Source organism: Neopelma chrysocephalum, unplaced genomic scaffold (genome assembly GCF_003984885.1).
Source record: "Neopelma chrysocephalum unplaced genomic scaffold, ASM398488v2 Primary Assembly neopelma1_360, whole genome shotgun sequence".
Taxonomy (NCBI): Eukaryota; Metazoa; Chordata; class Aves; order Passeriformes; family Pipridae; genus Neopelma; species Neopelma chrysocephalum.
The window spans coordinates 1-24,924 of NW_020898024.1; the positions used below are offsets into that span (position 1 = coordinate 1).

Consider the following 24,924-nt stretch of genomic DNA (forward strand, 5'->3'; position numbering starts at 1 on the left):
GGGCCCAGGGTGTAGATGACAGAGCGGTACTGGGTGCCCACGTCCTCCTGCTGCCTCATGCCTGGGGGGCAGCCCCCGGGGGGGGGGTTATGGGGCACCCCCAGACCCCACCAGGCACTGCCTTCCCTCCAGTGGGGAAACTGAGGCATGAGGGGCAAGGCAGGGGGGTCCTGCTAAAGGGGTCGGTGAGGGAAGTCACTGCAAGACCCCCCAGCACCAAACTGGGGAGATGCCAAGGACCTTCTGCTGGAGCCTGTTTGGGGTTAAACCCTCCAAAACTGGGGCTGCCCCAGGTGCTGCCCCCCCGCACCCAGCACCAAGGGATGCAAATGCCAAGATCCTCCTGTTGGAGCCCATTTGGGGTTAAGGTCCCCCAGACTCCCCCGTGCCCAGGCCAGGGGCTCATCCCTACCTTGAGTGGGGTCGTGGTTCTCCCAGAAAATTTTGAGAAGCTCCTCGTAGCTGATTTTCTGGGGGTCAAAGACCACCCTCACCACCTCGGCGTGTCCCGTCAGCCCTGCGAGCAGAGCCAGCCCTGCTGCAGCCCCTCGGCGTGGCCTCCTGCCCCCCAACCTCCCCCTGCCCCGGGATGGAGGCAGGGATTGGGATAGGGAGGGGCACCAACATCTTCTCACCCCCCGGGACCCCCTTCCCCAGGTGCCTGGTGGGGGTGGGATCCCCAAGGCTATCCCACACTGGGATAAATCCCCAGCTGGACATGGCAGCCGGGATAATATTCCCTGCAGACAGTTAATCCTCTGCAAAACGTCTGTCCAGCTAAGCCAGGGCTGTCTGTCCAGGCTGGGGGGGGCTTGGGGGGCTGGGGTGGGGGACAGGGGGGTCATCGTCCAGCAGACACTGGAGAGCATCCCATGGGATCCGGGCCAGGGCAAGGGGCTGTGGGACACCCTGAGGTGCTGGATGGGGATGTCACCCATTGTGGGGGGCACTGGGGGTCCCCGTGGCAGCAGGGGAGGGGGAGCCCCCGGTTACCTGTGCGAACCTCTTCGTAGGTGGGGTTGGGGGTGAAGCCTCCCGCGAACCCCACCTGGGTGGAGAAGACCCCTGGTGTGTTCCAGAAGAGCTGCTCGGCCCCCCAGAAGCAGCCCATGCCTGTGGGGGGACAGGCAGGGGGGGTGAGTGGGGCTGGGGGTCCCGGGGCTGCTGGGACCCCCCTCCCCTGGCTCTGCAGGAGCCACTCACCGAAAATCGCCGTCTCCATCTCCGCCGGGAACGGCGGCACTGTGGTGTTCCCGGTGACAGCGTGGGTGGCTGGGGGGGGGACACGGGGTCAGGACCCTCAGCCCACCCCAAATTGCAGCCACCTCCACCCTGTGTGTCCCCCTAAAAGCAGGCACTGACCCTGTCCCTGTCCCCTCCAGCTCCTGGGGACACCGGAACCCTCCCCATGGGACATTATCACCCTCTGGGGACACCAGGACCCCTTCTGGCCCATCTGGCCACTGGCCTGTGTCCTCTCATGGCCACCCTGATCCCAAACGGGCCCCTGTGGGCATCTCAGGGCTGTCACTGCCATCCTCCAACACCAACACCCCGGAGCAGCCCCCCAAAACCACAAGGGTGTCCCGTGGGTGGGTCCTGGTGCCCCCAAGAGGGTCCCAGTATCCCCAGGGAGAGTCTTCGTGTCCCCAGGGTGGGTCCCACTATCCCCAGGGGTGGTCCTGGTGTTCCCAGGGGGATCCCAGCGTCACTGGGGGGTCTGCTGTCCCCAGGGTGGGTCGCAATGTCTCTAGAGGGGGTCCTGGTGACCCTTCAGGGATCCCAGTGTCATCAAGAAGGGTCCCTGTGTCCCCGGGGTGATTCGGGTGTCCCCAGGGGATCCCAGTGTCCCCAGGGGGGTCTCCGTGTCCCATGAGGGTGTCCCAGTGTCCCCAGCGCTGATGCCCTCAGAGCAGCCCCCCAAAAACCACACGAGGGTGCTCGGGGGGGGCTCAAGGTGCCACCCCCTCCCTGCCCCCAGTACCTGTCACTGTCATCCTCTGTGCTCTGCCTGGCAGAGCCTCGGCGGGGCTGGGGAGCACCCCCGCACCCCGCATGGCCCCCCAGAGAGGGGCTGTCCCACCCTCCAAACTGGGAGCTGGACGCTGCAGGTGATGGGAGAGGCACTGGGAGCACTGGGAGGGAAGAGGGTGCGGGAGGCAGAGCCCGGCCCGGAGCGGGGTCACGGCGGGGGGCACGGGAGGGGCCGTCACAGGGACACGGGGACACAGGGACAGGGTGCACAGCCCCGGGGGAACCCCCCAGTGGGACCCCCGCGGGTGTCCGAGCGTGTCCGGGGGCACGACAGTGGACCCCGCCCCGGGGGTGACCGCAGGGGACACGGGCAGAGTCCCGCAGTGTCCCGGAGTGTCCCGGCAGCCCCGTCAATCGTTAACGCAGCCCCAGGGTCACCCCGGGACGGCTCCAGCCCCCCCGGCCCCACGGTTGGGCCCCACCAGAGCCTCCCCAAAAACAGGAGTGGGGATGCAGGCCCTGCCAAAAGCCTCCAAAACCCAGGAGTGGGGCTCCAGACCCCCGTGGCTGAGTCCCAGCAAAGCCTCCCCAAACCAGGATTAGGGTCCGGGCCCCCCCGGCCGTCCTGGACCCCAGGGCAGCACTCGGCTGAAGGGATGCAAGCCCGGGGCGCCCCTAAATCCCCCTCCCCAGCCCACAGAGCCCCATCCCGGGTCATCCCTCTCCAGGAGAGGGTGCTGCTGCCTTTAGAGGCGCTGAAGCCGATGGAGTGGGATCGGGGAACACAGACGGGACGTCTGGGATGGAGGGAGGGGGCGAAATCTCATCACCTTCGTTAGTGGGGGAAGAGGAGAAGGAGAACAAGGATCAGCTTGGCCACATTAACACCCTTTTCCCAACTGTTTGCCCCTTCCGAGGATGCTTTTCCCCCCACATCCAGCTCCACCCTGCAGAGCAATTCCTCCTGGATAACGCTGTCACCGCTGAGGGTTTGCTGCTCTCAGTGTCCCTGCTGTCCCCCAAGGCTGCCAGAATCCCTCCATCCGGGCTGGATGAGCCCTGTTCTGTTTGCTGCATCCTCATCCTCATCCTCCCACGGGTCCTGTGCCCCCCAACCATCCTGCATCCCCCAGGAATGGTGAACACGGCTGTGCCGGGTTAACAGTTGGACTTCACGATCTCAGAGGCTTTCCCAACCTAAACGATCCCATGATTCTGTCAGGAGATCTGGGAATTTCCTTTTCCCAAGCAAACACACTGGTGCTGAGCCACAGCACCAAACCTGCCCCCCCCCTCAAGCCCCTGCCTGGAGTTTCTTGCCTCCAAGGCTCAGCTGAGCTGTTTCCCTCCAGGGATTTGGGGTGTTTGCAAAGTTTGGAAAACCCCAAATCAGCCCCTGCACGAGTCCCTGCAAAGGCCCAGCCTGGGTTTACCCAACTCCAGGGATTTATGCAATTTTGGGAAGCACAGCACCAAAGCAGCTTTTCCTCTCCCTTTCCCCATGAACCCCCCACCAAATACTTTTACCTGTTTTTCTTTTTCAAGGAAATCACAGTAACAAACACCTTTTTGCTCTTACCTGTGCCCCATTCACAGTGAGATGACATTCTGTGCTTTTGGGGTCTTCAGTTATAATCACAGGTGGATTTTTTTGCCCTTATCCTGCAGTTTTCCACACACAGCCCTGCTGAAAGCAAACCTAGAAAATTCCCAGTTTTTGTCCCAGTTTAGACCAAAATAGGACCAGATCCAGACTGAAGCAGGGGAAATTCAAGCAGCAGCTTATCCCAGGTTGGAGGACAAGGATATGACCAGTGGATAAAGTTGTTTTTTCCTTAAATAAAAATAATTGCAGACACCACACCTGCAGCTGAAGTATCGTGGTTTTCAAATCCCATCTTCCCCTTCCTCCCACGTCTCTTGGGTTGTCACTTGAAGACCAAAAAGGGGAAGAAACTGCCTGACCAACAGTGAAACCAGCACACAAACACCTGCAGGCATAGCCCAAAACCCCTTTCTCCAGCTTTATTTTTTTACTTACAACTAAAATTCTCTCAGAAGACAAATTGTTAATTTGGGCTTTTAATCGAGTTTCTGTCCTTCCCTCCTCCAGCTTTGCAACAACATGGGTTTTACCTCCCTCTGAAAGCACACGAGGACACCAGTGAGGAATTTGGGGGTTTGGCCACCTCAAAGAGAGACTGAAAGTATTGAAGAATTAAGAAGAGAAAAATTCTTTTGGAGAAAGCAAGTGAAATCATAGAATCACAGACTGGTTTGGGTTGCAAGGAACCTTAAAGACCACCTAATCTAACATGCAGGGACACCTTCCACTAGCCCAGCTCGCTCCAAGCCCTGTCCAACTTGGCCTTTAATGTAATATAAAATATCCCAGGAAAATGCAAATGGCCACAGAAGTGCTTTGACAGCTGCAGAAACACCAGCCCAGGTCTTTACCTGACACCCACTGGAATATTTTGGAACTGAGTTTTGTTTGTTTGCTGTTCAAAAGGAATGATTAACAATAAAAATAACAATTGAGCTGATTTTTCAGTGAGTGCAGCAACACAGGGTGTAGGAGCATCCCATCCTGCAGGGGAGCAGGGAAATGGGAGTGCCAGGATCACCAGGATCAGCTTCCACCTGAGCAGGTGGCTGGATCCAGATGTTTCCCAGCTATGACTTAATAACTGGGATATTTTCAATATCCTCAAGGACACCCACTGACCACCAGGAGACACCAGTGATGCTCAACAGGATTTCACGTTTATTACTGAGAAGTGATTAATGGTGAAAAGAAAGGCAACGCCCATTCCTCGTTGGTTTAACAAGAAACTGAAACAAAGTCACTACACATTTTTTTTACAATTATTTCTTCCTTGGTTTGTTTTTTTTGGTGCTTTTTTTTCTTTTTTTTTTCCTTGTCCAAAATTATTAATTTTTCCTGTAAACAAAACGAGTTTTTTTAACCACTGTTCTCAGCTTTCAAAAAAAATCAAATTCATCCAGACTTAATCTGTATAATGCACAAGAACAGAACATTTCTTAGGACTCCTAGTACTTGACTTTTGAGTAACAAAGGGTCGGAGAAAAATGAACCACCTTTAAGACACAACCTCGTGGATAATTTCTGTTTAATTCTTCTTAGGCCAAAAAACTCCCAACTTCCTTGGAGAATTCATCCTTTTCCAGGCTGGGGAGGGGGGGGAGAAAGAAAAATATAAAGTAAAATTACTCCACTCTCCACGGGTGGATTGTTACAACTCGGTGTTCCAAGTGCAAATGTCAAAACCAGGGGGAAGGAGGCGCGAGAGGGTGGAAGGAAGGGAGGCTGCAGGGTTTAAAAATTAGAGAGGGAAAAAAAAAAAAGGCATATGCCACTTATGGACTTGAAAATCCCAAAAAAAAACATAGTAAAAAGACAAAAAACAAAGCGTATGCTCTGAAATCACAACCAAAGCCAAAAGAAAGTGGGACAGGTTTTACCTCTACTCTACCTAGAAGGGATTTTTTTTTGTTGTTGTTTTTGTTTTTTTTTAAGTCCTATGTCTTGTGATACTCCAATACTTTTTTTTTTTAAACTGCAAGTTTGTAAAAGTCTTTTTTTTTTTGAAGTCAATGAAATTAAGAAAAAAAAAAAAGTCCTAATTCTCTCTGGGATACTCTTGCTCCTTCTCTTTGCCTCTCTGAAGGATAACTGGGATGCAATCTCTGCTGCAGTCTCTGGGGAGGAATGGCCTTTTACTTGACACGACCTTGGCGTTCCTGCAGAAGAAATAACAAAGATCAGGTCAGCTCAGAGCAGTTTTATTCCCCACTCTCACACCCCAGTGTCCCAACATGTGGCTCCAAGATGGAGCCTGTCCCATGGCAGCAAAGTCAGGGAAAGAGCATTTTTCTTGGCAGGTTCCCCCTCTTCCCCTCAGCTCGGGTGATTTCCCATCTGCAGAGCTGCCTCCAGCTCTGGGGTCCCAGCAAAAGGATGTGGAGCTGTTGGAATGTATCCAGAGGAGGCCACAGAGATGCTCCAAGAGCTGGAGCCCCTCTGCTCTGGAGCCAGGCTGGGAGAGCTGAGGGGGTTCACCTGGAGAAGAGAAGGTTCCAGGGAGAGCTGAGAACCCCTTGCAGGGCCTAAAGGGGCTCCAGGAGAGCTGGAGAGGGACTGGGGACAAGGGATGGAGGGACAGGAACAAGGAGGAATGGCTTCCCACTGCCAGAGGGCAGGGATAGATGGGATGGGGGGAAGGAATTCCTCCCTGTGAGGGTGGGGAGGCCCTGGCACAGGTTGCTCAGAGAAGTTGTGGCTGCCCCTGTATCCCTGGAAGTGTCCAAGGCCAGGTTGGGCAGGGCTTGGAGCAACCTGGGCTGTGGAAATTGTCCCTCCATTGGAACAAGACAGGCTTTAAGTTTCCTCCCAACCCAAACCATTCCATGATTCTATTAAAAAAAAATCCCAGCTGAACTCCCATGTGGGCAGGAAGGCAGAGTGGAGCTCAAACCCAGGGGGCACAGACACCTGCCTTGGTCTGCAGGGACTGAAACAACCTCACTGGTAGCTCTGAAACCTCCTGATGGCATCTCACCTGTAAACTAAAGTTCACAGGGATCTCCCACCAACTGCTGCTCCCACCCCACTATATCCAGCCATGTCTCTCCTCCAGCACTGCAGGAATGTTCTGTCCAAAGATTTGCACCAGGCCAAAGGGGCAGGACAGCACCAAACACAGCCAGGCACCAAGGGCTGGCTGTGCCAATCCCCCTGTGCCAGCCCCTGCTGGGTTCTGTTGGGTTTAACAGAGAAGCTCTCACAGAAGCAGGCCCAGGCTGCCCCAAAGGGTTACGAGGTGCTGCCCAGCCCACACTCACTGTCATTTCCAGATCATAAGACAAAACCAAAACCTGTCAACAGCCAGAGGGCTCTGGGCTGATGCTCCTCCCTGGCTCTGCCTCTTTCGCTGAGCACAGGCAGGTCCCTGCAGTCTGGGCACAACGGGCACTGTGGTGCTTTGGCTCCCATGGAGCAAATCCATCCCCACCCCAGCTGCTCCCAGAGGTGCCAAGTCCATCCCACCTCCACGGCACAGCAACACCTGCAGCAGGTGCCCACAGGAACAGCAGGTTCTCCCTCCCCCCTCAGAGAGGAGACGCTGTCAGGGCTCCAAAACTGGTGTGATGGTTCAGCCCAGAACGTTTCCCTTTGTGTTGGCTGTTCTTCCATGAAATCAGCGCAGCAGCAGAGCTCCCTGCCTGCTTCCCCTTGTCCCACACTAACCTGGTGATGGGAGGCAGCTTCCCATCCCCCTGGGCAGCTCACACCACCTCTGCCACAAACACAGGGGCTGCTCAAGGAAACCACATCCTGCTAAACCCAGGGCGAGCCCATCCCCAGCCAGCTTCAATCCTGGGACAACAGCATGTGTAGCCATCTATCCTCAGAAACCTTCCCAAAAAAGGGAAAACTGGACTCCAGCTCAGAACAATACCCCAGGCTTTGGCAGCCCCTCAGCCACACACCCAAGGAGGCTTCACCTCCAACTCCTCTGCACGAGCTGGATGCAAACGGAGCCTGGTGTGATCCCGTGCACAGACTGTCTTCTGGGGACAGGGATCAGACCAAGGCACGTGTTCTCTTCAAGACCAGCTACCCCACACAAGTGGATTTAATTCCCCCCTTCTCCTGTAACTCTGCCCAAGTCTGTTGCAGGGGCCAAAACTGCCAAATCCCAACCGCCAGGGCGGGGAGCAGAGCCAGGCCCGAACACGGAGCGCTGCAGGGAGAGCCACGGATCCAAAGGAAGGTGCCAAGCCCTGTTCCTGGCTCAGCAGCCAGCACGTTCTGTTACACATGGACAGATGGCAACGTGACTCATTCCTTCGGGAAGCAACTGCCCCAGCTAATGCCGCCGCTTCCCGAACACGGACACGGGATAAGCGGCTGCCAGGCTCAGTCACCCCCCCGCCACCTCCAGGGACAGTGTCCTGGGCTGGGACAGTGGCCCAAGGTCCTGCTGCACGTCACCCTGTCACCTGAACAGCTGGACCCCGAGCAGTTGCCTCTCCCTGCTGGGAAGGTGAAGCGACCCCGAGGTCAGTGTGGGGATAACAAGGAGACAGTCCCAGGGAAAAAGTGACACCCCCCCCCAAAATCGCAGTGTGCCAGAACAGAAGGCACCACCTTCCAAAGGGTCTAGAGCAGATGTCCTCATGTGCCCAACCTAGAGAGGGGACCAAAGTGAACACCTTCACTTCAGCCCAATTTTCCTCAACCCAGTGTTGTTTCAAACCTCCTCCTACTCAGCCTTGAAATGCCAGCACAGAACTCCTGCTCCACTCCATCAGCACTGCAAAGTGTCCTGAGGAGCCTGACATGGAAAATGCAGCCTGACATCTTCTTCCACCCCCTCCAGGGGCAGGGACACCTTCCACCATCCCAGGTTGCTCCAAGCCCCATCCAGCCCGCCCTTGGACACTTCCAGAGATACAGGGGCAGCCACAGCTCCTCTGGGCAACCTGTGCCAGGGCCTCCCCACCCTCACAGGGAAGGATTTTTTCCTAATATCCCACCTAATCCTGCCCTCTGGCAGTGGGAAGTCACTCCAGGCCCTTGTCCAAAGTCCCTCTCCAGCTCTTTTGGAGCCCCTTTAGGCACTGGAAGGGGCCCTAAAGTCTCCCTGGAGCTTTTTATTCTCCAGGCTGAACAACCCCAGCAGCCCTTCATCCTTCCTGGCCCATCCTCTTCCAAATCCACAGGCTGTGGGATGCTGTAACCCACAGCCCATCCAGCTATGAGACAGCCCAGAGAAGGCAGAGCAGCATCTGCACACACACACTGGGCATTACTCTGGGATACAAACCCTAGAGAGCAAAGAGATTCCATCAGGAAGTCTTTTATTCTCTTTGCCAGCACTTCCATTAGACCTGGGCTGTGTCTTATTGATCCCCATGGGAGGAGCAAGGAAAAGACACCGGCTCAGACTGATCCCCTCAGGAACAGGAGGGGCAGGAGCAGCACGGGAATGGCAACTGGTCCTGTCAGTGTTGCCCCCAGGGGTGCAGCAATGTCACAAACCAGGTCCTGAACCAGCTGATGAGATATCATCTTATCTGTTATCACCTTATCTGTTCACACTGGGGGAAACAACAACAAAAGGCTCAAGAGTTTGTACAAAACCACAGCGACAATGGGTGACAACACTGCCCAGCTTGTTGAGAGCCTCTTCCCTTGATTAACAACCAACACTGAGCCTCAGTGCTCCCGGCAAAGGTAAGGATTTTATTGCCACACCACAGGTGAGGAAACAGCAGAGCCTAATCCCAAGGAGGGCCTGGAGAAGCAGCCAGGGCAGGGCTCCCAGCTGTGCAGCACAAACCCTGGTTCGCTGGGACCTGCCTGAGCTGGAGCACAGCCCGCAGCCCTGGGGCAGGGAAGGCCAGGCAGCAGTGCCAGTTCAACCCGAGAAGGTCCTGCAAAGCTTGGCTCACCCACAGCAGAAGATCCCTTCAGCAGAGCATGGTCTGTGCTACCAGTGTCATTCCACAAAGGGCTGAGACTCCCAATCACAGAATATCCTGAGCTGGACCCACAAGGATCATCCATCCAACTCCTGGCCCTGCACAGACACCCCAACAATCCCACCCTGTCCCTCAAAGCATTTTCCAAACACTCCTGGAGCTCTGGCAGCCTTGGGGCTGTGACCACTGCCCTGTAATCAAATCCTGGCCTTAAGACACACACACACACAGAGTTCTCCCTGATCACACACGTCAGGAGTTACAGCAGCCCATTCCTTCCCAGCAGGATCTGCTCAAGGCATGGACACAGCACAAGTGATGGATGATGCATCACTTTGCTTATTAAGCTCCTCAAGCAGCCTCGAGCCCCAACATTTACAAACCAAACATGACGTTCTCCTCTTGTCAGCATCAGAAAGCCATCAGGGTTACAGAGAAAAGCTACATCCCAGCCTGCCTCCCCCAGGAAAGGGGATAAAAATCAGGCAGGGATCTGGTTATGGCCTGACAACTTCATCCTACCTCCTGTTCACCTCAGGGAGCTCAGCACCAAGCAAGACAGAATAAAAGTGGTTCTGTGTCAGAGCAGGAAAGGCCTTTTGTTCTACAGATCAAAATCAAACCCAAATATCCACAGAACCCCAAGCTGGGCAGACTCACATCACTGAAAAAGCAGAAGACACGTGGCCTTGGACACTTATTTCCATGTCAGAGCAACCAGCTTGGGGCAAGAAGGGCATGAAGAGAGCCAGGGCTTTCCCTCTCCAGGGGGTTTTCCAGTCGGATATCCACAGGCACACTGCTGCTTCCCAGCATCTTTCCAGGCACCTTTTTAAATCTGATGCAATCAATTGCAAAGAACAAACCTCTTCTTGCTTAAACACCACATTTAATTGCCTGAATAAAGCAGCCCAATTCCCATAAACATTTATAATGACTCTCCCACAGGGAGCCTCGTCCCACAGGGCAAAACTCGTGCAGGATGGTGAAAAGCTGAGAACATCCATGAATATTTAGAGCAAAGAGAGAGGCAGAGCAAGCTGGGAGGATTCCCAGTGGTATTCCATGTAAGGACAACTGGGATCACACCAGGGACTGGAACTGGACTTGCTGGCTTTGGAGCACAAGCAAAATAACACAAAAAAAGCACAAGTGTTTTCAAGTCATTAGGAAGGAAGAAAATTCTCCTGGTCTTCAACCAGGGAGTCTTTATTCTTCCCCATCACTCCAAGTGAAATGTGTTTCATTACTTTGGTTGCCTTAAATCATCACCCAGGCAATAAGTATTAGCACTGGTGCCACGAGACTCTTTAGAAAAGGAAGAAACTTCACTTTAATGTTTCAAAATCCTCACTGCTGTAGAGTTAATAAAGCCTTGGCAACGTCCCCTGTCACACCATGCAGGTATAATGCCAAGGACTGAAAACCCATGGAGCTTCAGTGGAATTTGTGGCTCCATATATTCATAAAATATCTAGAAAGAGGAGTGAATAATGAAGTGACCAAGTTTGCTGATGATATTGAGCTATTTAGGGTAATAAAAATAGCAACCAACTGTGGAGGACTTTGTGAGAAAAAGCACTTGAGCCTTCCAGTGAATTTGGTCTACCTGGTTGAGATAAATTTAAAGATGCATGTGGGAAAATCCCTGTCCTAACTCCAAGGTGGCAGGCTCCAAACTGGCCATTAACCATTGGAAACACGACCTGGAAACCCTCAAGAAAAGCAACCATCACTCTGAACAGAACCCAACGCTCTGCTGTTACACAAACCCAAAGAGGATCCACCCTGAGCTCTGGAAAAGAACTGGAAAAGGGTCAAAGAACAACAGGGATGAGTGAGGGACAGAAGGGTTTCCATCTGCAGAGCACTGTGCTCTCCAGCCTGGAAGAGATGACTGGAAAAGCAGAGCAGACAGGGAGGACACTGAAATAACTGCTCACCACCTCTACCAGCACAAGAACCAGGGGGAATCACAGGAGGCAGACTCAAAACAAAATAAAAGGACACATTTCCTCACACAACACATGATTAAGCTGAAGAACTCGAGATCCTGAGGATGCTCAAGGAACATACTGGACAAGAAATCATGAACTAATAAAGATATAACCTCTGGGCCACAGAAGTTCCTGAGCCACAAGTAGTTAAAGGCAAGGAAAACTTCAGAGATGGATAAATATGTCCTTGTACTGTCCTTACAGGTGTTTGATGCAACATCAGACTGCACAGACTTAGGTCTGACCCACTGAGGCTAAAACGCCACCTCCACCCCAAATAAAGCAGAAGAAATACTTCATGTCACAAGAAAAACACACCACAATATTCTGCATTATGAGAGGACAAGAGGAGATCTATTTGCCTGCTTCTGTCAACCATGAAGAGCTGAATTCACAAGCTCAAGCAAAAGAGCCAACGCTCCCTATAGTGTGTCCCCTCATTTTACAGCCACTCCAAAGGGAACACAAAGCCACATTCACTGGAACATGGGTTTGTATTTCAACTTCTTTTCTTCCCCTCTCCTTTAAATCCATCAAGAACACGGCACTGGAATTGGCTGAACCCCAAATCAGGACTTCAGGACTTCTTAAATTTTGCAAAGATGACGATGGGAAATTCTCTGAAGTCATTTTACAAGGAAATGCCACCACAAATAACTGAGCTGAGAGAGCACAGATACACAGGGGGAAGGAAACTCTGAGAGCTGGGTTTTCCCTTCCCCCCCCAAAGATTAGAAACAAAAGACATCAGTTTTAGGTAGATTTTATCCAAGTCTTCTAAACTGGGATTACATTACAATAGCTCTGCAGTTAACCACACACAAAAGCAGCTCAAGCATTGTGCTTTTAAGAAAAAAAGAGTTCTAATGATACAGAACCAGAAATTTCCAAGTCCTGGCTGAAGGAGGCTCACAAAACCCAAATGGTTCATTATTAACTGTTCAAATGCACTGTTACATGACTTATATGTCAATTAAAAAGCCTCACACTGGGCACCAGTCACTGGCAGGAGCTACAAACAAGTCTCTATCCCAGCCATGAGTGTGGATAATGACAGCCCTTGTTAACAGGGACTTCCCCGGGTAACTGCTGCGGTAAATAAGGGTGGCACTGCTCCTGCTGCCAAACCTCCAGCGGTTTGCACCACCGAGGAATTAGTTATTAACTCAACAAAGCCATAAAATAGGACAATTACTACCAGGTACAAACAAGAGCAAGCAGGAAAATGAGAGGACTAATCGTGGTGAGAGCGCTCACACAGCACAGCACAAAAAGCTTCGTGAACCTGAGACGGGAAAGAAAAAAAAGCAGCTTCTTTCTTTCAGGCAAAAAGCTGCTGCAGAATTACATTTTCAGTAAGAACAAGGGAGGAATATTGTGCATGGAGCTGCTCTTGATGGACTGCCCACCTTGGGATCCTAATCGGCTTTCAGCCACATCTTGTGACCCACTGCACTCCTGCACCAGGGAGAAAATCCAGGGAACTGAACCAGGCCGTGCCCTGGGGCTTTCACTCAACACAACAGCTGCCTAAGAGGTTTCCTTGGAAGATAAGTACTTTTTCTGGACAAGTAGCTGCTAATAAAATAACCTGAAACACAATACCTGTGTCAGTAGCTCTTAATTTCAATGTCAGCAACTTACCCAGAAATTGGGGGGGGCAGAAAAAAAAAGCAGCCAGAGCTACTGACACCTCACACAGTCCCTTCTGCATTCCAAGCCCTCCATGGTATTTCTAGGGAATTTGCCAGCCACACATGTGCAATTTATCATAGAATCACAGAACGTTTTGGGATGGAAGGGACCTTAGAGCTCATCTCATTCCACCCCCTGCCATGGGCAGGGACACCTTCCACTAACTAGCCCAGGTTGTTCCAAGCCCCGTCCAACCCAGCCTTGGACACTTCCAGGGATGGGGCAGCCACAGCTTCTCTGGAAAATCCATTCCAGGGCCTCACCCCCCTCACAGGGAGGAATTTCTTCCGGATATCTAATCTAAATCTCCCCTGGGAGCTGAAATCACCCAGCCAAGATAACCTGGAGGGGAGGGGCCACGAAGCTTTAACCACACCAAGTGGGCAAAAAGCGGTTTGGGAACATTCACAAGAACAGGGTGTGGAATAAACTCGCCCTGCTCAAAGCCATACCTGTGAGAGCTGCAAAACCTCCTCGTTGCATATGGCCTGCACTCTGTCTGGCCCAACCCCAACCCCAGTCCTTGAATCCTAGAATGGTTTGGGTTGGAAGGGACCTTGTAAATCTTCTAGTTCCAACCGCCTGCCATGGACAGGGGTAAAGCAAGTGAAAAAGAACTTTTAAACAGTGCATCTCGACAGCCCCTTAAACCAACTTCACCAAGAAGACTTTAAACATTATATTATTTCATAATATTAATAAATGTTACATTAAAGATTTCTAACAAGATACTAACAGAGAGAGACAAGGCTATGAGGCAAGTGCAACAGGTTTGCTCTTCCACCACTCAGCTTCCACTTCAGTTGCAGTGAAATGGCTCCCAGCTGCTCTTGGTTTTAGGGATGAGGAAACACAGTTCCCTGTCTAACAGCAGAAAACATGGATTAGAGCACCAGCCAGATCTAAGCCTTCCCCTCCAGTTCTCTCCTGCCTTTAGACAAAGCTACAATCACTAAAACCCCATGAGTGTTGTCAGGGGCTTTGGAGTGCTGGCTTAAAAATATCATAAGCACAAAGCATTCCTTATGTCCAACAGCCAGTGCCAAACCCCTGGAATACACAGGATGGTTTGTTTCCTCTATTCCTGAGCAAATATACGAGCATGGACACAGACCTACAGGATTTAAACAGCCTGGAAATAAACTGAGAGAAACCATGTGCATTGCTGAGCAGCACAGCAAGGGAATCCTGTCCTGGTGCATCAATCAATTAACTTCACTATGGCCAGGATTTGGAGCAGAAAAGAGCAAACAGCCTTGGGATCACGGGATGAAAGGAACTCTGGGAGTGCAAGCAGCGTTCCCTCACTGCCACGGGAAACAGTTGGCTTTGCCTGGATATGGAATATCCAGGAATTGAACCCTGTAGTCAGAAATACTGCCCTGTAGGATATGGGAAAGCCAAGGAAACGCAGCATTCCCAGGATGACTGAGAGCAGGAGAAAGTGCTGGTCCACCCTATAGGGAATATTCTCTCTCCTCCCCTCTGAGGTTATAAATTAGGAAGAAGAAAAGAGCTTTGTAAAATCCATCAGAAAGCATTCCTGTATTCCAGGGACTGTGAAACAGGCTGTTTCACAGGCTCATACAACACCCCTCAGTTATGCCTTAAATCACATGTTCCAAGGGGGCAGTGACACTTGACACTATTAATACTCCTTTAACCAGCAGTGTCAGCTGAGCCACAAAGCAGCACAATTCCAGAAATAACAGCTCCAATCTGACCAATCCCACCTTTCTGCTTCAGGCTGGTGAACCTCAGCATGGAAAACCCCACCAAAAGCCCACCCCATCCTGCCCAGCTCAGCCTGACTCAACACTCAAAGTCCCAACGCAACGAGTCCCTTCTCAACTGCAAACCTGACCATCCGACTGCTTTTCATGGGATATCCTTCCTAAAACCCCTGGAACCTGCAAGGAGCCAAGTATCCCAAGGCTGGGCAGGGAGAAAGAAACAAAACAAACTTCCCTTAGAGTTTCCATTGATTGTTTTTCCACAAAACACCAGGCAGATCACTATTGAAGATCTTTACACCCAGGTTACGGCAGCATTCCTGGAAATCCAAGTGCATGACTAAAGGCCAGGGATTTTTGGGGTTGTTTAAAAAGAAGATAAAATAGTTCTTACAGGGAAGACATCAGTGACATGTTCTGCCATAAAAGCAGCTGTTCTGGGTTTCAAGAAGTCCTAAACTGCTCCAGGTAGGATTGCACTGGGAGTTGGCTTCATCATTTGGGGTCAGGAGACCATCCAAGCTTTTTAAAAAACTGGATCAGTAGAGCAAAGCAAGACACTGAAAAGGAATGGACACGAACCTCCAAGGACAGTATGGGCACAGGCAACAGGAAAGGACAAGCAAGAGGATTATTTCAGTGTTTTCAAGACTGAACTACCCTACCCCCCTTCACTGGACAATGGGAATAACACAAATACTAAGTAGAGCATTTTTCATATCATTTCTTGGACCTGCTTTAGGGAATTCTGAAGAAATGAGGAGTATAAAAGAAATACTCAAGAACTCCCAGACTTTCACAAGAGCTCATCCATCTTGGGCAGCAATCAGGAATCAAACTGCAAATCAGCCAAAGGTTTGGGCAAGTTAAAGCTAAATGAGACAATTTCAGCCTGGGAGAAGTTCAAAACAAGCCAAACCTTGAGACATTTAAGCTTCAAGGAACACGACTGCAGAGCATTAACATCTCACACTGTGGCAGAGACAAAGAGCTGGGAGCAATGGGATTTCCCCAGCACAAAAGCAGCACAAAAAGCAGGCAGGGAGCTGCTGCCAGAGCAGCATTTGAACTTTTCAGTGCTTCAACTCTGGTTCCTCGTGGATTTTTTTTTAATTCAGGTGATTACCTGAGATGCTTCAAGGCAGACAGAGCATGGCTTGGTCTTTTTTGGCACCTACAATCCCAGGGTGAGCACCACTCCAGGCAAAACCAAAACCCTGCCTGAGCAAAAATAACTGGTTCTCAATGAAACCATGAAAAGAGCAGTCACAGAAACCTCAACCACTTTCCAGGCTGCGTCAGAGAGCGATCGAGGAGGTCAAACTGTCCTGCAAGAACAACCGAGTCACTTCCTCCGTGCCGGATGTCCCAGGGGCCCAGAGCGTGACACAGCCAGGGAGTAAATGGCAAAAAGCAAACACCAACCCTGTTTCTACACAGCTCCCTCCTCATCTGTGAATTCCAGAGACCTATGACTAAGTTCCTTTTCAAAGAGTAAGTGCTTTCCTAATCAACTGCTGCTGCATCCACTCGGATGCGGTTGGGGAAGGCGGCGCTGGCGCTCCGGTTATCGCCGCTGCTTCCGACCCTCCACAGCACGGCCCAGAGTGAAGCAAGCAGGGGAGGAGACTTCAAAATGCAACTGGGAAGATGGTTTACAGCTTTAAGAAAATTGCTAAGCCTCGTTTCTAGTGTCTTCCTGATTTTCAGGCTTTACACAGCAAACACAGCAGCTTTCCCCAGGAAGAAACCATCGGTCTGTCTGCTTTTCCCACAGCCTTTCCCACTCTTTCCTTCTTCCTTCTGCTTACAGGTACTCAGTATTAACTCATCCATCTGTCCCTCACCTGTCCTCCAGGAGCATTTTCCCTCTCCCCTGCAGTCTCTTACAGTGGCAAGGTCTGACTCTCTCACACTGCAAACTGTTGCTCCCTAAAGTCAGATCAGGAGGATGTCACAGAACCATGGAATGGTTGGGGTTGGAAGGGACTTTAAAGCCCATCTCATTCCATCCACTGCTAAGGGCAGGAGCACCTTCCACCAGCTCAGGCTGCTCCAAGCCCCGTCCAACCTGGCCTTGGACACTTCCAGGGATCCAGGGGCAGCCACAGCTTCTCTGGACAACCTGTGCCAGGGCCTCCCCACCCTCACAGGGAAGAATTCCTTCCCAACTTCCCACCTAACCCTGCCCTCCAGCAGCAGGAAGCAAACCAGGTTTGTGCTTAAGTGATATTATTTATAAAATGCTCCATGTAAAATATACATCAAAAATTCAAAACTGCATCAACTGTCACTGTGAGCAGCTGCAGCTCCTGACTCTGTTCTTCAACTGTTGGGTGAAAAATTCCCCGTTGCTGAAACTAAAGAGATCATCAGGAAACTTGGCAAACTCCCAGCCAGCTGTGCTAATGCTAATTTGTAATTATCATTTTGATCAAACACAAGCCAGATCTGCATTGTGGGGAGAGGCAGCCCCAGGTGACTTTACCACAGCTGAACCCAAGCAAGATTCAAAGCCCACTGGCCACTGAATTTGGGGCAGGATTTTCAATTAACGAGTTGTTAAGGAGTACATGATGAGAGGAGGCTTTGAGCCAACCCCAGCAGCACCCAGAGGAGCTGCAGGCAGGTGGTGAGCTCAGCACAGGTGCCACACTGATGGTGACAGCAGGTGACAGCCCACCCTGGCCCCAAACACAGCCACAAGGAACAGAACAACCCGATCCACGTCCACTGGAGTCAGGACAAGCAGTCACAGACTTCAGTTACAGTGAAGGAGATTTAGGCTGGGCATTAGACAAAGCCTCCTTACAGGAAGAATAATTAAGCATAGGAATAGACTGCCTGGGGAGGGACAGGAACTGCTGTTCCTGGAGGTTCCACAAGTGGTGGGAAACATCTGTCACACTGACCCCACTGTGGGCATGGGGTGGATTAGAGCCATCTCTGATTGCTACAACTCCCCAAACCTCCCACTGATCTCCAAGTACAAACTGCTCTCACCCAGGAGCTGACAACGGCACAGAAATACATTTTGTTTAAAGCACAGCACTCAGGGGAGGCTGAGACTCAGGGCAACCCAGGCAGGGCCTGGGCAAGGCTCCTCATCCTGCTCTGCCAGGAGCTGGCACCTGATTCACAGACTGGTTTGGGTTGGAAGGGATGTTAAAGAACATCCAGTTCCAACTCCCTGCCATGGGCAGGGACACCTTCCACGAGCCCAGGTTGCTCCAAGCCCTGTCCAATCTGGCCTTGGACACTTCCAGGGATCCAGGGGCAGCCACAGCTTCTCTGGGCAACCTGTGCCAGGGCCTCCCCACTCTCACAGGGAAGAATGTATCCCTAATATCCAATCTAAACCTACTCTTTCAGTTTGAAGGCATTCCCCCTCGTCCTGTCACTTATAAATAGTCCCTCTCCATCTTTCTTGTGGGCTCCCTTCAGGCACTGGAAGGCTGCATTTAGGTCACCCCAAAGCTTCTCTTCTCCAGGCTGAACAATCCCAACTGTCTCAGCCTTTCCCCACAGGAGAGGCTCCATCCCTCTAATCAACTTGGTGGCCTCCTCTGGACATTTCCCTCCCAAACAGGGACTGCCATTTGGGTGTGGGTTCCAAGTGTGGGCAGGCAGGTAGCCAAAAGGCAGCTGATGCCCACCAAGCCTGTTCACAAGCCTGGTTCACCCCCTGGATTCAGTCCAGTCCATGGCAGCCCCTCCTGCCCCGCAGGACTCATCCAAGCCCCACGAACACGTTACCTTTTTAACATTTTCCTCCTCCTCTTGGCGTTTCTCGTAGTGTGAGAAGTCATCAAAGATGGAGGTGGTGTGCTTGTAGGTGGCAATGATTTTCAACACCTGCTTAGCCTTTTCCAGAGGCACCTCCTGAGTGTCCCTGGAGTTGGTCACTGGTTTATTCTCGTTGTTCTCTAGGCGGATGTGCCTCAGCTGGCTGTTGGGAACGTCCTTCACAAAAATCCACCTGACATCAAAGCGTCCCTTCCACTTGTCCTGGGACCACACCCCTGCACAGGTGTTATAGTCCACAGCAGATTTCATCTCTGCCACGCCGCAGAAGTGGCCGCTACCGTTGACGCTGAACAGTAAGTACACGGGGCCCTTCCCGTTCATGGAGCGATAGGCCGCGTCCAGTCTCTTGTTGCCGTGCTCCGTGCTGCACCAGATGTTGTACTTGATGGAGCGGTGGATATCGTCCTCGGAGTAGCTCTTAATGATGAACACCCGCCCGTGCTTCGGGTTCCAGTCAAAATCCTTGGGGTTGTAGTTGTTGATGGACCTCAGCTTCTCCAAGACCGGGTGCGGCTCCGAAGGGGAGCCGGAGCTGGTTTGGGCCGTCCCCACCCCGTTACCGTCCACGCCGTTCTGGCCGAAGCCGCTGCCGCGGTTGCGGGGGGCGACCCAGCGGGTGGGCTGTGCCGGGGGCACGGGCAGCGGGGCCGGCTGTGCCGGGGGCACGGGCAGAGGGGCTGGTGGCTGCTGCCCGCCCGCAGCCTGGGCCACCGGCGGGCTGCCGGCCATCTGCTGGCCCACGGGCTGCGGGGACGCCTGCGCCGGCTGCTGGGCGAGGTTCTGCACCAGGGCCTGCGCCGGGGCTTTGGCCACGGGGCCTTTGTTGTCCCAGGTCCCGATATCCATGTTGTGTTTTATGGGGGGCGGCGGAAGACTCGACCCGGCGATGCCGTTCTTGGCCTTGAGCTTGGGCTGCTGCTTGGCGGGTTTGCTGGCGATGTCGGCCCACGAGGCCGGCTTGGGCGGCGCGATGGTGGCCGGGGGGAGGCTGCTGGAGGCCACGATGTTACTGGTGATGGAGCCGCTGCCCACGGCCGAGCCCACCACTTTGGGCACGCTGCTGGCCACATCCGTGCTGCCCAGCTTGAGGGCCGCCATGCCCTGGTCCAGGGTGTTCATGCCGGGGGCCTTGTTCAGGGTCTCGCTGGCGAAGGCCGACTGCCCGTCGATCATGGCCCCCCCCAGCGAGCTGGGGGCGTAGGCGTAGTTGCTGCTGTAGCCCGAGCTCTGAGTAGACTGTCCCTGAGAACTGTTGTTGCCCCAGGCCGAGAAGTCGATGCCGCTGGGGAAGAAGTTAAAGCCGTGCTGCCCGAGGAAGGGGGTGCTGCCCAGGGCCCCCGGCTGCCCGAACATGGCGTCGGGGAGGAAGTGGGGCTCCCCGTTGCTCAGCTGTCCGTACGAGGTCAGGTAGGGCATGGGGGGGTCTCCCCCCGTGGACCAGGCAGCCTCCCCTAGGGAGTAGGAGAATCCGATGGAGGGGCTGAAGTAGCTCGGTAAGTAGGAATCAGACATTGCAGTGTATGCATTGTTCTGAAAGGAAACCACAAAAACATGAGTGCTGGGGAGCCAGGAGGAGCTGAACCCATTTCAAGGGACCAGGAATAAAGCCAGCTTAAGACTTCCCGTGCCCCACCCCTCCCTACCTTAGGGCTGGGCAGATAAACAGGCCCAGCCTTGAACACCTCCTTTGTTACAAGGGCTCGAAAATCTGTTTTACTGCCAGAAAGGTTAGACAAAGGCTCAGACAGCTTCCCATGTGGAGTTCCTGATGCATGGAGTGGACACTGTGCTGCCCCAGAGCTCCTGCTTAGGCTTTAAAACCACTGTCTTACCTTGCATCCAAATATCTTCTGTTTGTAGCTACTCTCAACGAGGCTTTTCTTGCCTGTGTAACATATTTAGACCTTATTCTGGTGTTGGAGGGAAAGCTTGTGGGAAGGATGCAGGCAGAAGTGGAATAAGGAGGAAAAGGATCCAGTGGAAGCACACTGCCAAAATTATGTGTGTCCCTAATTGCCTTCCTTAAACTTACTACCCACGAAAACAGCTTTATTCCCACAATTTAAAGTTGCAGAGCTCACAGTATTCCAAGAACTTGCAAACAAACAGGGATTTAAAGCCTATTCCTCAGAACACCAACTGCTCCAGTGCTGTGGGCCCATACTAAAAAGTACCTGAAAATGAGGAGTAATCCACAGGGTCTCAAGAGGAGCCTTTTACAGGCAGCAACACGAGCAGGTTTCAAGCCCAGAGAGGAAAAAAAAAAATCCCTGCTCCGTGCCTTGGTCTCCCTTTTAACATCCAAGTAGCCTTTAGGTTACAAAAACAAACGCCTAATTTGACAATTAGGGAAGTCTCAGACATCCCCAAGATTTGCTTACATGAAAAACCATCTGTCATTTCCCATTCCAAGCCAGGTCCCCTCCGGGGAGCGGTTCCAGCCGCGCTAATGGACATTATCCTCAGTAATTTGAACCTGGGAGCAGCAGCCTCGTGCTGCCCCAGCCCCTGACAGGCCAGCCCAGTGCAGGGGAGATCAAAGGCAGGTTCAGCTCCCAGTTAAAAGCCTGGCTTTTGCAGCAGGCCCTGCTCCATTTCTGGTTGAATCATGTTCTCACGTGCCAAGCACGGCTCCCGGAGGACTTCATGCCGTGCAGAAATCCAAGGAGCCTCTCAAGATGGCTCTGGTACCCTCCAGAAACAGCTGGTTTGCCACTCCACCATCCACAGGGTTGCAGGAAAGCAACAGGTTTGGGGCCAACCCAGCCCCAAGTTCACAAACATTAACAGGAATTATTTAATGTTAACGTGCTCAGAGACAAGATTTCTGTGGCACTTCACGGCGTGAAGGCATGAAAACTCAGAGATGCTCCCTCCAGCCTTTGTTTTCCCACAAAAGCCTCCAAATTAATAACAAAACTCACGCCCACCCAGGGTTTTACTAATTGAGGAACTGAGTCCTGCTAAACCCAAGGCTCAACCTGCCCAAAAGCACCAACACTGACAATAATTTGTGAGGCAAATGAAAGAACTGAAACCCCCATATTATTATTTTGAACCAGCAAAGTCTCTTCCCAAGTTAATCTCCTCAATTATAAGAGTAACATTTGCCCTCCTAAAACTTCCTTTAATGGAACAGGAACATGCTGGGCCACCCCTAAACCCAAGGCAGAGCTGTTTCCTCCCCATAGGAGCACAGGAAGCACATCACTGTCACACTAAAACCTGTCTCCTTGTCACCTCAACCATACCAATAAAACTCCACCAGCTTCTCATTCTCTCCATGACTAAGACTTTTCACACAGTTATTTCCTCAAATTTGCTGTTCCCCTTCACCTAAGACCAGAACTAATTAAACCTGACCTAGTGTTTCTGTGAGTTTCTGGTTTTTAAAGGGCTGAAAAATCATTTACTGGGTATCTCTTAAATACACAGTAACCTCATCGAGGGGCTGACAGTAACAGTCACACCTCCAAGAGCAGCTGGGGAACGAGGAACAGTGAAACTGCACAACTTGGTTACCTCCTGTGAGTGTGGAGAGTTTGGGAAGCGACCCCAAAATTCCTTTAACTCCTTATCCAGAGCCATATCTCTGACTTCTCCCTTTGCCACCTCCAGCAACTTTGATACCTTTGTATTTTTGAGCAGAGTTGTGCCTCCTTCCAGACTCAGCTCTCAGGGTTTGGATTCTATTTTATGGAGCTGAGAAGCACCACAGGACAGTGAGGAACTGAGACAGAGTCACCCAAAGGTCCCACTCCAAGATAACTCGGTGGTTTCACCTCCTTCCTGCTCAATTTCTGCCTCCTGGGGCACCTCCAATCACTTCCTGATTTTTAAAATGTGTTTTTCCCAGCGTGAGACACACCAAAGGAAATTAAACACCCAGAAGTTCTTCATCAAACATGAAAAATAGGGTAAAATATCACGTTGCTGCAAAATTGTAGTAACCCTCATTCCCTTTAGGAGACTTAAATACAGAAAATACCATCCACATTCAGAAGGAAGCTGGAAACAAGGGATGTTGATAACTGGGATAGAAAAAAACCACCATTAAATGACAGCTACTGGAAAAGTAGCTGGTTTTATTCAAGATTTGAGAAAGCAATCACACTCTCCCACCCTATAAAGGTTGAATTTAGGCTTGTAACTTTTTAGGGAGCAGAATGCAGTGAGTTAATTATCTTGATGGACAGGTGAACTCTGAAGGTTATGAACAGCTGACAGGACATAAAGAACATTTACCCTCAGACCTTTAGCACAAAAAATGAAAACAATTGTTGAAAATTTCACTGAGACAGAAACCTGTGTCCCAATAAAACAGGCATCATCTTTACTTGAAAAAAAATAATGTACTGACTGGTAAAAATGAGCAAAAATACAGAAAGGGGAAACCAGAAGAGCTTATTTTTACTGATCACAACCGGAAAGAGAAGCCAAGAGAATGAACTGAGAGCTCTGGTGCTACTACAGATGTTTATCTATGGTGCTCACTTGTACATCTAATCAGCTGAAGTCCATCTGTTCTGTGTCACTCCCCTGCAGCTCATTAAGGAAAACAAACAAAAACCAGTTAACAGGGGAGCCAGTCTAAGGGAAAGTGAGGAGGAAAAGTAGGTGGGAGCCTGAATTCCAGGGGCTGGTCACAGACCCTCCAGCTCCACTTGTAATCGGGATTCTCAGAAAGTCTCAATGCTCTTTATCACACATGGGCTCTGGGTTTTGGTTTTTTTTTTGGTGAAAAACAGAAATTCCCATGACAGGCACTGTCAGTTGACTCGGTGCAGAGATAAGAAGGTTGATCTGATCCTCCAAAAGCCCTGCTGAGCACAGCAGCCTCGTGTGAGGCAACTTCCCAACCCAGCTCAGCACATGTGTGTGGTGCAAAGAGCCAGGAACCAACACAGGCACAACAGTAAAACTGAAAGAGCAGAAATGGTGACTTGGAGATTGAAAAAAAGGAGCCGAACACCACGTGGAGGAAGTTCTCACAGCCTCAAAAAGTTGCTAAACCCCTTCCTACCTCCCCCACCACCACAACCTAAAGGCAGAGTCAGGGCTTCGTGCCCGCAGGAAATGCAGGTGTAGGGTGGGAAATGCAGGTGTAGGATGGGATATAAGGTGCTGGCAAAGATCAAAATGCAGCCAGTGGAGATGGGGAACACACACAAAGAGGCCAAATTCCCCTCTGCTGGAGCAGCAGGAAACCAGCAGGCTCCTGGTACTCACCGGGCGGGCCTGGGGGCTCAGGTAGGGCTCAAAGTCGTCATCATTCAGCCCATCCTTCTGGTGCACAGAGCCGTTTTGCACTGAGGAGAGACGTGAAACTTCAGAAAACAACATGCAACAAACTCCCAACGTTTCCCGACTTCAAGTATTTAAAGCCAAATCTTGTAACACAACGAACTCCTGCCGGTTCTAACACAACACACACGGCACAAACAACACCTCCAAACTTCCTGCAGCCACGCGAGGTTTGTTCCCCTCCTGGCTCCCGGCAGATTTTGGGGAGACCCTCCGACCCTCCTTCCCTCCCTCCCCCGCGTTCCCAGCCCTGCTCAGGGCTCTCACCTTTGTTGCCTTGGCCCTTGGGTCTCTGGAGCAGCGGCGGCGTGGGGGGAGAGAAAGAGAGCGGTGAGTCAGGGGGAGAAGCGGTTCCGGGAGGGGCAAAGACGAGCCCGGGGGAGGGGGGGGGGAAACAGACCCGGCCTGGGGGAAGGGGAGGGTCAGACCCGGCTCTGCAAGGGTGGAAAAAAGACCCGGGGGTGGAGAAAACAGACCCGGCCAGTGGGAAGGGGGGAAAACACACTCCGGGGTTGGGAAACGGAGCCAGCCCGGGGAGAGGAAACACGCTCGGCCCAGCGAGGGACGCCCAGGCCCGGCGGGGACGGACCCGGTCCTGGAGGGGAAACAGGCCCGGTCCGGGACAGGCCCGGCTCAAACAACAGCCCCAGGCCCAGCCCAGGCGCGGCCCGGCCCCGCCGCAGCACAATGGAGCGCGGCGAGGCCGCCGCCGCCCCGGGGCGCTCCCCCTGCGCTGGGCCCGGCGCGGCGGAGCTCGGCCCGGCGGCGCGGGCAGGAGGGGGAGGCTCGTACCTGCTCCAGGAGGCTGCTGGCCGACATGGCTCCGCGGCGGGGGCTGCGGGCGGGGCGGGGCGGGGCGGGAGAGGAGGAGGAGGAGGAGGAGGAGGCGGCGGCGGCGGCGC

The 24,924-nt window shown here is 52.4% G+C and overlaps 2 protein-coding genes across 3 annotated transcripts; both read right to left on the minus strand.

Moving 5' to 3' along the window:
* Positions 1 to 5: 5 nt before the first annotated feature.
* Positions 6 to 2,153, minus strand: LOC113978723 (peptide methionine sulfoxide reductase MsrA-like; the record flags this gene model as incomplete). Its single annotated transcript, XM_027705882.1, has 5 exons — positions 1,985 to 2,153; positions 1,204 to 1,272; positions 994 to 1,113; positions 413 to 517; positions 6 to 61 (listed from the first exon to the last, which is right to left on the minus strand). Coding segments are annotated over exons 1-5 (423 nt in total), but the record flags the coding sequence as incomplete, so codon positions are not given.
* A 2,565-nt stretch (positions 2,154 to 4,718) lies between these two features.
* On the minus strand, positions 4,719 to 24,914 carry YTHDF2 (YTH N6-methyladenosine RNA binding protein 2). 2 transcript variants are annotated; one of them, XM_027705855.1, is made up of 5 exons: positions 24,815 to 24,914; positions 24,290 to 24,314; positions 23,948 to 24,027; positions 18,668 to 20,248; positions 4,719 to 5,739 (listed from the first exon to the last, which is right to left on the minus strand). In XM_027705855.1, the coding sequence occupies exons 1-5, from the start codon at positions 24,839 to 24,841 to the stop codon at positions 5,716 to 5,718; spliced, it is 1,737 nt and encodes a 578-aa protein (XP_027561656.1). In that variant the 5' UTR covers positions 24,842 to 24,914; the 3' UTR covers positions 4,719 to 5,715. The 2 variants fall into 2 exon arrangements, with proteins under 2 accessions (XP_027561656.1, XP_027561658.1); XM_027705857.1 differs by lacking the exon at positions 4,719 to 5,739 and adding an exon at positions 17,176 to 17,271.
* Positions 24,915 to 24,924: the final 10 nt, after the last annotated feature.